The sequence below is a fragment of the Falco naumanni genome, chromosome 1, assembly GCF_017639655.2.
Source record: "Falco naumanni isolate bFalNau1 chromosome 1, bFalNau1.pat, whole genome shotgun sequence".
In the NCBI taxonomy this organism is placed as follows: domain Eukaryota; kingdom Metazoa; phylum Chordata; class Aves; order Falconiformes; family Falconidae; genus Falco; species Falco naumanni.
In genome coordinates, this window is record NC_054054.1 from 92428175 (window position 1) to 92440013 (window position 11839).

The following is an 11839-nucleotide window of genomic DNA, read 5'->3' on the forward strand; positions in this document are numbered from 1 at the left end:
GCACACACAGATGCGTACACAGACGCACACACAGATGTCTACCCACGCACACACAGACATACACCCATGCACACATAGATGTGTACACACACGTGTACCCATGCACACACACAGACACACGTGTACCCGTGCAAACACAGATGCACACACGTGTACCCATGCACACACATACACGTGCAAACACATGTGTGCACACACATACGTGTGTACCCATGCCCATGCAGGGACGCACACACGCGTGTGTAGCCCCGCAGGGGACGCGGGGGGGCTCACACCCAGGGCACCCTGGCTTACACGGGAACCCAGGTGCCCATCGTGCCCCCTCCCTGCGCCGAGCCCCCCACCCGGGCCCGCTGCCCCCGGGCTGTGCCTGGGCCGGGCCCCTCCAGGTCCTGCCCCCCCCCCCCCCCGGTCACTGTGTGCGTGTGTCCCCAGATCGTGGCCCCCACCCGGGGTCAGAGCGTGCGCGTGTCCCCAATTCGCGCCCCCCGTCCGTCCGTGCCGTCAGCGGGACCCCCGGGCGGCGGGGCGGAAGGCGGGGGGACGGGGGGTCCCTCCTCCTCCTCCTCCCCCTCCTCCTCCCCCCCCCCCTTCCTCCTCGTCCCGCTCCGCCCCGCCGCCCCCTCGGTGCCGGTGCCGGTGCCGGTGCCCGGGCAGCGCCGCCCCACGCCGAGCCCAGCGCAGCGGCATGGCGGGCCGTGGCCGGGGGCCCTGCCGCCGCTGCCCGCCGCTGCCCGTCCCCCTGGGGCTCTGCCTGTGCCTCTGCTGCCTGCTGCCGCCCGCCGCCGGCTCCTGGAGCCCGGCCGCGCTGCAGCCCGCCGCCCGCAGGTACCGCCGCCGGGGCCACCGGGGGCACGGGGGACACAGGGGGCAGCGGGCACGGGGGGATGAAGCACCGGGGAGATGGAGCGCAGGCACCGCAGGGGGGCGGGCCGGGCACGGGGGGCACCGTGCATGGCACCGGGGAGAGGGGGATGCGGGCGCCGCGGGGGGTCCGGTACCGCGGGGCTGCGGGTACCAGGGGGCACCGGCTGCTGGGGATGGCAGGGAAGAGGCTGCTTGGTCCGTGCTGCTGGGACTGCTGGGCCTGGGGCTTTCTGGGGCGTACTGGGGCCAGCAGGACTTACTGGGGCTGGGGGTTACTGGGGCCAGCAGGTCTTACTGGGACTGGTATCACCGCTGGGGTTATCACAGCTACCAGGGCTAGCACGGTGCTGGGGCTACTGGGGCTGCCTGGGCACACTGGCATTGCTGGGGCTACTGGGGCTGTCTGGGCACACTGGGGTTGCTGGGGTTACTGGGGCAGCCTGGGCACACTGGGGTTACTGGGGTTGCTGGGGCAACCCGGGCACACTGGGGTTACTGGGACTACTGGGGCTGCCCAGGCACACTGGGGTTACTGGGGCTGCCCGGGCACACTGAGACTGTTGGGGCTGGCGCAGGGTGAGTGGCCCCGGCCCAGGGTCCTGCCTGGCCCCGGGAGGTGACAGGGCTGGGGCAGCCTGCTGTCTGGTTCTGGGGGGCTGTGGTCCCTGTCCCCCCAGTCCCATCCCAGCGGAGCGGCAGGCAGGGTGGCGGGAGGGATGTTTACAGGAAATCTTTGGCTCTGGCCGTGTCTCCAGCACCGGATTGCCGGGACCTCCCGGTTCCGCTCGGGTCGGTGAGGCGACGGGCAGAAGCTGCCTCATTTCCCCTTCCCCTCCCGGCCAAGCCCAGGAAGCCCCCAGTGCCTTGGCACCACCCTGCCATGTCCCCCCCAGATCCCCCCAGCCCGTGGCCCAGCACCCATCACCCTGCTGTTAGCACAGGAGGTCCTGTGAGCCCCCAGCCCAGCCCTCTCCTTGGGCTAACACATCACTGGGGTCCCACGTGCCTAAGCCGGCATGGGGGGCACAAAGCCAACAGGCTGGTTTGGGGAAGGGGGGTGGGATTGGGAGCCAGCCCCAGCCTGGGCTTTGCCCCAGGTGTGTGCATGCTCCGGCAGCAGAGCTCGGCCCGCTTGGTGCATGAGTGGTGGCCCAGCAGCGGGTGGGCCAGGTCAGGCCAGGCCATGCGAGCGCTCGCACGCCGATGCCCGCCAGCTCCTGCCCTGCTCCCCAGGAGGGCATTCCCCCACGTCCTCCCGCTGCCAGGCGGGAGGCAAAACGGGCCGGGACCCATCCCCATCCCCGCGGGCATCCAGCGCAGCTGGGGCTGGCACCGCTGCTGCATCCTCAGCCGGAGCCGCCGGCGCGCCTGCATCCTGACCCAGCCCCTGTGCCATCCCTGTGCGCATCACCCAGGAGCTGGATGCCCGCCCAGGGGGGAACGATGCTTGGGCTTGTCACCTTGGGTGAGGGGGGCTGGGGGTGCCGCTGCCCCCCAGAACCCTGCTTGGCATCATGAGGCAGCAGCAGAAGCCTGGAGACAGCCCCAACGGGCTCGGCGCTTTCATGGCGCTGGCACAGAGCCTGCCTGGGACGCTGCCCGGCCGGAAAGCCCTGTGCCACCCTGCTGTGCCCCCCCCCCCCCCCCCCCCCCCCGGCACCTCCCAGACAATTGTCCCCCCGCGGCGCCCACTCGTCCCCGCCGCCACCACCTCCCTGCTTGCAGGGGCTGTGCAGTGCTGCGGCGGTCCCAAAAAGCTTGGATTTTGACCCAAATTGCACAGCCTCGGAATTTGGAGCCACCAGATACAGCGAGTCCTGGCTGCCGCTGGGATGGGGGCACTCGGTGTTGTGGCACTGGTGTGTCCCCCCCCACCTCTGCAGGGGAAAACTGAGGCTGGGGGGATGCCCGGGGCAGGCAGGGTGGGCAGAGCCTGGCATGAGGAGCCGGCGTGGGGCAGGCAGGCGCCCAAAGAAAGGAGCCTTTGTGCAGGGTGGGCTGGGGTGCGGTGGGGGGGCTCCGGGCCCCGCTCCAGGCCAGCCGATGCCAGTGCCATGCAGGGCTGGGAATGCAGCAGGAATGCAGGGCCCCAGCTCCCGCCTCTTGCCTGGGCAGCCCCTGCCCGGGGGGGGGTTCCCCATGGGCACCCCAAAAGCTGGAGGTGGGCGTCTCATGGGGTTATTTGGGAGGCAGGGTGCCCTGGGGTGGCAGGGGTGGGGGCACCCCAGGTGGAACAGCCACCTCCAGCAGCCCCACGGTGTCCCCGTGGCAGAGCTGATGGCACCAGTGGTTTCCCTTCCAGCAACTGGTGCTCCTACACGGTGACACGGACAGTGTCGTGCCACGTCCAGAATGGCACCTTCCTCCAACGGGTCTTCCAGGGCTGCCGCTGGCCCCTGGCCTGCAGCGGGGGCAGGTGAGCAGTGCCACCAAGGTCCCCTGGGCATCCCACCCCAACACCCTGGGGTGCTCCACTGCCCCAGGATGGGTCTGAAAACACTGCCCCACTCTGTGCCAGCAGCTACCGCACCATCGTCCGGCCCATCTACAGGGTGACCTACAAGACGCTGACGGCGCTGGAGTGGAGGTGCTGCCCTGGACACACCGGGGCCAACTGCGAGGAAGGTGGGAGCCAGCATGGCCGTGGGAAGGGGCCTCATCCTGCCCTGGCAGGGGCTTCTGGTCCTCTCCATGGCTGGGGTGGGATGGGGTGACCCAAGGGCTGTGCCTGGGCTGTGGGCCCTGGCCATCGGCATTGCTGCTGAGAGTGGGCAGGGTGGGGTGAGCAGAGAGGGACCCATGTGTGGGTGGGTGGGATGGCTGGGGGCACAGTCCTCTAGGGGGGTGCATGGAGGGAGGGATGTTCTTCTCTGTGGGTGGGTGAATGGATGGATGGATGGATGGATGGATGGATGGTCGAGTGGGTGGATGGATGGATGTTCCTGTGGGTGGGTGGATGGATGAATGGATGGATGTTCCTGTGGGTGGGTGGGTGGATGGATGGATGTTCCTGTGGGTGGGTGGATGGATGAATGGATGGATGTTCCTGTGGGTGAGTGGATGGATGGATGGATGTTCCTGTGGGTGGATGGATGGATGGATGGATGGATGTTCCCATGGGTGGGTGGGAGGGTGGATGGATGGATGGATGGATGTCCCTATGGGGAGACAGCTGACTGGCTGTGTCCATGGATGCATGAATGGATAAGCGGACGGATGGCTGGATGTCCCTGTGTGTGGATGGATAGGTAGGTGGATGAGTGGGTAGGTAGATAGACCGAGAGCAATTGCTGTGCATGGGTGGGTGGGCGGACGGGTGGGTGGCCCTACGTTTGGCTGGATGGGTAGATGCAGGGGTGAGTGGGCAGATGGATGCCTGGCTGGCTCTGCTCAGGGGTGGGTAACCGGAAAGGTCAATAGATGGATGGCAAGAGGACAGACATTCCTGTCTGGATGGGTGCGTGGCTGTGGCTGTGAGGGGGTGGCTGCCCGCCCACCCGCTGTCCCTGTGTGCAGCAGGGTGGCGGGTGGGCAGCTGCCTGCGCACGGGTGAATGAATGGGTGCAAGGCTGTGCCATGCATGGTGGGACAGGCACTGCTGCCTCAGCCGCTGGCCCCCAGCCTGCCTCCTTGCTGGGGGGGGGGGGGCTCTTTGTCCCCTTGTCCCCATTGTCACTCCCATCCTCCTTCCTCCCCCTCTCCCTGGACCTCTGCTGCGGGTCCCCAGCCTGGCCCTGGCTCTGTGGGGCACAAAGAGATCAGGGGCTGTAGGGACAGTAGCTGGCACCCAGGGGTGGGGGCACCCTGGGGACAGCTGGGGGCCACCAAAGGCCTGCAGGACAGTAGCTGGCACGGGGGGGGGGCTCCGGAGCCAGCTGTGTGGCAGCAGCACAGGGGGAGGCGGGGGGCTCTTCCTCCCCCTCCTCCCCCTCCTCCCCCTCCTCCCCCTCCTCCTCCTCCATGCGTGCTTGGCCGGTTGCCCCACATCTGGGCCCGCTTAGGGCGGTGCTGGCTGTCCCTTGCAGCATGGCGGTGGCTGTGCCGAGGTGGGGTGGCAATGTGGGGGGGCACGATACCGCCAGCTCTGCTCCAGACACCCCTTTCCTGCCGTGCCGGGTGGCCCCAAGCTGCTGTCCCTAGGGTCCCTCGGTGGGGATGGAGGGCTGGTACATCATGATGGGTTGTGGGTGTGGGAGGTGTCCCCAGGAACATGCCCCTGCCCCCAAGCCACCCCCTGAGCTGGGGCTGGGGGAAGTCTTGCTTGCCATGGGGGTGTTTGGGAGGATGGGGGGCAGCTGGGGGCCTGGCTTGGGTTTAGGAGGTGGGTTGGGGGGATCTGGCTCAGGACCATGGGTGGGCTTGGGGGGTCTGGCTTAGGACCATGGGTGGGTTTGAGGGGAGGTCTTACTCAGGGTTATGAGGGTGGGACTGGGGGGATCTGGCTGGTCACATGTAGGTTCAAGGGGGATCCAGTGTGGAACCACGGGCAGGTTTGGGGGGGTCTGCCCCAGGGGGGCCATGGATGGGCTTGGGGCTCCAAGGCTCACAGGGCAGAAGCAGTGGGAGCCCCTGCAACTCCCCCCCCCCCCCCCATTTTGGGTGAGAGGCAGCAGGCCTGCCCAGCCCCGTGGCCCTTGGAGGGTCTCCCACTGCAGGTGATGCACTGCGGAGGGGGTGTCCCTTTCCTGACCCCCCATTCCCTTGGCAGAGGCTCACTCCTTCCTCACCCTGCGGGACGCTGGGCGCCCCGGCACTGCCGCACGCCGGCCCTCCCTGCGCCCCACAGCTTTCTCAGGTGGGTCCCTCCCCAAGCCAGCCCCGCTGACATGGGCAAAGAGGGATGGGTGCCCCCCACCCCACTGCCTGTGCCCCCCCGCTTTCCCCCTGCAGGGTGCCTGAACTGCAGCCGTGTTGAGGAGCTGACAGCCCGGCTTGCCACCCTCGAGGCTCAGGTACCGTGTCACTAATCTGGGCGGGGGGGGGGTGTCACCTTATGGTTCCCCCGCTGTGGCACCCAACCCTGCCATCTCTTTGCCAGGTGGCCCGGCTGTCAGTGGCCGAACCCCACACCTCCCCAGCACCCAAAGGCAGCACCCCGGGTGGGGGGCCAGAGGCTGGGCAGCTCTGGGGGTCTCCAGCTGCCCGCGGGAGCCCTGGGGATGATGGTAAGGCAGGCAGCGCAGGCAGCTGCCACACACTTTCCCCCCCACCTGCATTCTGGGCGCTGGCAGTGGCAATGCCATGTCCTGTGGCACCCGCGGTGATGGCAGTGCCACCTGGCAGCACTGGCAGTGCCATTGCCAGGAAAAGCACTCAGGTGTTACCAGTATCTGGGGGGGGGGGGGGACGGGGACAGGGGACACCTGAGGGACTCCCCTCTTGGAGCTACTCACCTTGGGGGAACAGGCTGCAGTCCCATCCCAGCAGACAGTGGGGACGGCGGTGACATTGAGCCACATGTGGGGACCAGGCCAGCTCCAGGGGGGTCTGAAGGGCTTTGCGCCCCTCCCCGCTGCCCTGAGTGCTTTGGCATGGGGCAGGGCAGGGGCATGGCGTGAGTGCCCTTAGGGTGCCCCCCAGATAGATGCTCTCCCCATCCACACTGAGGTGGCAGCAGGGAGCTGTGCTGTGTGGTGGGGGTGGGGACTGGGTGTGGGGGTCACCCACTGGGGGGCTGTCCCCGAGGTGCTCCCCTGAGGGTGCTGCTCAGCTACAGGGACACACGGCTGGCGGGGACCCTCCGGCCCCAAGGGAGACGCGGGAGGACGGGGACCGTCAGGCATTCCTGGGGTGACGGGTCCAGCGGGGCCACCAGGTAAGGGGGGGCAGGGAGCCCCGGTGGGAGGGGGGTCCCAGCCTGGGGGTCCCAGCCCTGTGCCTGGCTCCAGCTGGCAGATCCTGGGGGCTCCATACAGTGGTTTTGGGGCTCAGAAGGGCTCCAGTGCAGCACAGCCTGAGGCATTGGGCACCCCCCAATCTTCGTCCTCCTCTTCCTCCCTGCAGGTCCCCCTGGCCCCCCAGGACCACCTGGCCGGGATGGAGCCAAGGGGCTCCCTGGAGAGAAGGGGTCACCTGGACCCCCTGGACCCCCAGGGCCCCCTGCCCCTGTGGGGCCAGCAATAGCCCGCATGGCCGAGCCAAGTAAGAAGGGGCTGGGGTGAGGGGGGCCAGGGTGGGGATGGGTGTCCTCCTTGGGCTGACCCCGGGGATGGGTCTGGGGGGGCAGCCTGGCTGTGGGGAGTGGACTGTGGGGTCCAGGGTGGGAGCATCACCCGGGCTGGAGGTGGTGTGGCAGCATCCTGCCCAGCCGGGTGGTGCTGGGAGCCCCAGGGGGGGTCTGGCCCCTGCCCACCACCCATGTTCTCCCCCAGGGGACCCGATCCTCTCCAACACCTTCACGGAAGCTGCCAGGGGCGTCGTGGGTCCTGCCGGACCCCCTGGACCCGTGGGGCCAATGGGTGAGCCACCCCCCCTTCCCTGCCCCTCACCCTGGCACTGTGGGGGTGCCCCGGTGTGGGGGCACCTTGCCAGAGCTGAGCTGTGCCCCCTCTGCTTGCAGGTCCCCCCGGCCCCCCGGGTCCCATTGGGCCACCCGGCCCCCCAGGACCTGACGTAAGTGCCAGAGGCTCCGGGGTAGGGGGGGGTATAGGGCAGGCTGAGCCCTGGACCCCCCCCTGCGGCTGATGGCACCCACCTTGTCCTTGCACAGGGTAGAGCCGGGGCACCCGGAGCTGCCGGCCCCCCCGGGGAGAAGGGAGACAGGGTGAGTGCCCACCAGCCCAGCACTGTGACACGAGTTGGGGAGGTCTCAGCTGGTGGGGGGGGGCTGGCAGCATCTGCCACGGTGGGGGCATCTGGCCATGCTGATGGGCACTCTCCCCTCTGCAGGGTCCCCAGGGCCACCCGGGCAGCCGTGGGCAGGATGGGGCACAGGTACGTTGCTGGGTCGGGCCCCCCTGGGCTGCAGCCCCCTATGCCCCCCCCGCCAGGCCCTCTCCTTTCTGTGTTTCAGGGCGAGCCGGGCCCCAGGGGTGAACCGGGAGAGAAGGGCACTTGGGTGAGTGGTGGGTGGCACTTGGGGGGGACACATCTACTGACAGGGGTTGGCCACCCATGGGTGCTGTGGGGGGCGGTGATGGGCATGGAGGAGACCCCTGGCCACCTGCCCTGCCCTCCTCATACCCCATCCTGGGACCCCAGTGATGGCATGGGGGTGACCAGTGCCCCACATCTTGTCCCTGGGATGCCCATGACAGAGTGGGGGTCCCCAGTGCTGCCCATGCCCCCCCCAGCACAGGGTGGCACAGAGCTGTGCTGGGCGCACAGGGTGGGCTCAGACCCTCCCCGGGGTAGGGCTGGGGGCCAGCGGCCCCCCCTTGGGGGTATCCCCAACTCCTTCCCCCGGCGTTGTGGTGAACCAGGGGGTGCCGGGAGGTGAGGGGTACCCACGTCCCCTCCGTGCCCCCTTGGGGGAGGTGGCCCGGGGCCATGCAGGGGTCTGCCCCCCCCTCACCCCCATCCCTCTCTTCTCCCCAGGGGGAGGGTTTGCACCAGCTCCGCGAGGCGCTGAAGATTTTAGCAGAGAGGGTTTTAATCTTGGAAACAATGATTGGGCTCTATGGTGAGTAGGGGGGGGCCAGCCCGGGCCACGGGAGGGGATGGGGACCACTGGGGTGGCCCCCACTCCATGGGGTGGCCCCCATCCCCATCAGCAGGTCACCAGGCCCCCATGACGTCATAGTGGCTCTTGGCTTGTTGATGTCATAGAGCTGCAGGAAGGGGGCTCTTGGCACCCCCTCCCTTCCACTGCAGGGGGGGCAGGCACCAGCCCCACCTTAGCTGTGGTGTGATGTCACCAGCTGTGCCTGAATGACATCATCACCCACGCTGCGACATCATGGCCAGCACTGGGGACTGCTCATAGGGCAAGGGCCACCAGGGCACCCCCTGCCTGCACCCACAGCTGGGCACCCCAGGACCCCCCCTCAGACACTGCCCAGGGTGCCCACCTTGGGCAGGGGCACCCGTGACAGTCTCCATCTTGGGGACAAGGCAGTGGCGCCCCTGGGTGGGTTGGGGACATCTCCCCCCACATGTCTGGGGGCTCGGCATGTTGGGGGGGTTGGCAGAGGGATCACCCTGCTGGCACTTGCCCGGGCAGGGGACAGCTGCGTCCCCATTGGGGCACTGCTGGGGACATCGAGGCAGTTATGGCTGTCGCAGGGTCAGCACAAGGAACCCCCAGCCCCCCCCTCCCCAGGACCCACAGGGATGGGGGAGCCCCTCGCATCCCCCTGGGGCCATGGGAGCCCCCGGCACCCCTCTGAGACGAGAACACCCTCCTGGGAGACCTGGCACCCCCCCCCCCCCCCGGCATTGCACCGGCACCCCCCCACCGGGGCTGCACCCATGCTACGCTGCCCATGCCGTGCCACCCATGCCATGCTATGCCACCCATGCCATGTGCCACCCGTGCTGTGCCCACCGCGGGGCAAACGTGCGCTCTGCTCTGCTCTCTCACTCTCCCCCAGGCCAGTAGCTTCCAAACCCTCCTGCGGCAGCAGGCCCGGCTGGAGGTCCTGGCTAGAAGGGTCACCTTGCTGGAAGCCATCATCTGGCCAGGTAACCGTGCCACCTTCCCTCCTCCCCTCCCCGCATGAGCTGGGCATGCCGCGGCCACCCCCGGGAGCAGGCATGGAGCACAGGGGGCTGGAGCCCCTGGGAACAGGTCCCTGAAGTTCCCCCCAGGCCAGGGGAGACCATGGAGCCCCTCTTGGATTGAGACAACCACATGAGACCCTCTTGGGCCAAGGGAAACCCTGGGGCTCCCCAAGGATCGAGGGAGACAATGGAGCCCTTCTCAACCCAAGGGAGACCCATGGGGACCCTCTTGGACCAAGGGAATCCCCGGAGTCCCCCAGGGCCAAGGGAGACCATGGAGACCTTCTTGGATTGAGAGAGATAACCATGAAGACCCTCTTGGACCAAGGGAAGCCCTGGAGCCCCTCTTGAACCAAGGGAGACTATGGAGCACCTCTTGGATTGAGGGAGATGATCGTGGAGAACCTCTTGGCCCAAGGGAGACCACGGAGCCCCACTTGAACCAAGGGAGACAGACCATGGAGACCCTCTTGGATTGAGGGAGATGACCATGGAGAACCTCTTGGCCCAAGGGAGATCATGGAACTCCCCAAGGATCAAGGGAGACCATGGAGCCCTTCTCAACCCAAGGGAGACCCATGGAGACCCTCTTGGCCCAAGGCAGCTCCTGGAGCTTCCCCAAGGATGGCGGGAGCCCCCGGACCCCTGACTTGGCCCATGGAGACCCTGGTGCCCAGCCCCTGCCATGCCAGGGTACCCACTGCGGGGTGGCAGGTGCCCCCCACCCCCTTCCCCCCTCCGCCTTCGCCTTCCAGCTGTGCTTGCCTGCAGGGGGGACCCCAGCTCTCAGGGTGCCGGATGGGGGTGCCAGGCAGGGGTGCCAGTTGGGGGGGGGTGTCTCGTGTGTGTGTCCCCCACCCCAGTCCCAGTGTGCCTCTCCCAGCATGGGGGTCCCTGGGGACAGCCAGAGCCATGTGGCCAGGGAGCAATGAACCCCATTTCTGTGGGGTAGGGGACCCCCACCCACAGCAACCAATACTGGGGTCACTTTTGGGGGGTGGGGGTCTGACAGCCCACTGTCTCCTGCCACCTGACGCCTGTCCCCTTTCCTCCCCACAGAACCAGAGCCCGGCTCAGGCGGTGGCCCCCCCAGCACAGCGGCCCCCCGGCCACCCCGCGGCAAGCGTGGCAGCAGCCAACCCCCCTACCGCATTGTGGCCCCCCACCGGCAGCCCACCGGCAAGCAGTGACAGAGCCTGGGGGGGTCACCCAATGTCACCCCCCACCCTGTGCCCACCACCGTGCTGGTATGGGCAGCAGCATCACCCCATGGGGGGGGGCAGGACGAGGGTCACCCACCGGTGTCCCCCTGGCCCCACAGGGCACTTGGTGCTAGCTGGTGGCACGGCACCAGCCCCCCTCCCCCACTCCGCTTTGTCCCCCATTGCTGCTGTTGGAACCCCCTCCAGGGAGAAGCAAAGGGGTGCCAGGGACCCCCTCCCCCCCTTTCTGCCCCCCTCCCCCCAACATGCAGCTGGGGGGTGCTTAATTGCTCTGCTGGCCCAAGGCCCTGCAGCCACCCCTGCACTGGGGAAGGGGCTCTGGGAGGGGCTGGCATTGGGGACCCCCCGAGTGGGGACCTCGCTGCACCGCCTGCTTTGTCCCACTGCTTTCAGACCCTCAAGGTCATTAAACGCCTCCTGACCCCATGTCCTGTGGTGTCCCTTGGTGCCCTGGGGGACCTCCTTGGGTGACGCAGGCTCGTGGGGACGTGGGTGGCTTAAGGGGGTCCCCTCTACCCACAGTGGATGGCTGGGGGCTGGGGGTAGGGTCCCATGGAGTGCCCCTGGGGCTGCCGATGGGTGGGACGGGGCCAGGGGGAGATGGGCTGTGGTGGCCTGCAGGGAGACCAGGGGACACACAGCTGTGCCAGGACACCCATGGGACACCTGCTCACCTTGTGCCACCCATGGGATACCCACCCATGCCACACCACCCATGAGCACCCACCCACCCCGTGCCACCTATAGGACACCCGCCCACACTGTGCCACCCATGGGATGCCCACCCATGCCACACCACCCATGGGGCACCCACCCACAGCATGCCACCTATGGGATGCCCACCCATGTCATGCCACCCCTGGGACACCTGCCCATGCCACACCACCCATGGGACACCCACCCACCCTGGGACACCCCTGGGACACCCACCCATGCCACACACGGGCTGCAGGCCACACCGCAGCCCCCCAGCACCCAGGGGGGGCACAGGGCACTGGGGACACACGAGTGGCAGCTGTTGGGGACAGGGGCACCCCGGGGTGCCATGCCAGCCAGGGCTGGCCCTGTGGCGTACCTGTGTCCCCACC

At 68.1% G+C, this 11839-nt stretch overlaps 2 protein-coding genes across 4 annotated transcripts in view; both read left to right on the top strand.

Moving 5' to 3' along the window:
- Window positions 1-5111, top strand: part of RASAL1 (RAS protein activator like 1) — a 29230-nt gene extending 24119 nt beyond the window's left edge. Inside the window, 1 exon segment of the mRNA XM_040606460.1 lies at window positions 4869-5111. Coding sequence (XP_040462394.1) covers window positions 4869-5044 — 176 coding nt within the window. The 3' untranslated portion in view covers window positions 5045-5111.
- Window positions 625-11177, top strand: EMID1 (EMI domain containing 1). 3 transcript variants are annotated; one of them, XM_040606485.1, is made up of 15 exons: window positions 625-828; window positions 3170-3283; window positions 3386-3492; window positions 5576-5662; window positions 5758-5819; window positions 5906-6032; window positions 6578-6682; window positions 6871-7008; window positions 7239-7325; window positions 7427-7479; window positions 7577-7630; window positions 7756-7800; window positions 7880-7924; window positions 9399-9489; window positions 10588-11177. In XM_040606485.1, exons 1-15 carry the CDS (start codon window positions 689-691, stop codon window positions 10716-10718), a joined length of 1386 nt encoding a protein of 461 aa, XP_040462419.1. In that variant the 5' UTR covers window positions 625-688; the 3' UTR covers window positions 10719-11177. The 3 variants fall into 3 exon arrangements, with proteins under 3 accessions (XP_040462419.1, XP_040462428.1, XP_040462438.1); XM_040606494.1 differs by having other exon boundaries at window positions 3389-3492; XM_040606504.1 differs by lacking the exon at window positions 9399-9489 and adding an exon at window positions 8404-8488 and having other exon boundaries at window positions 626-828; window positions 3389-3492.
- Window positions 11178-11839: the final 662 nt, after the last annotated feature.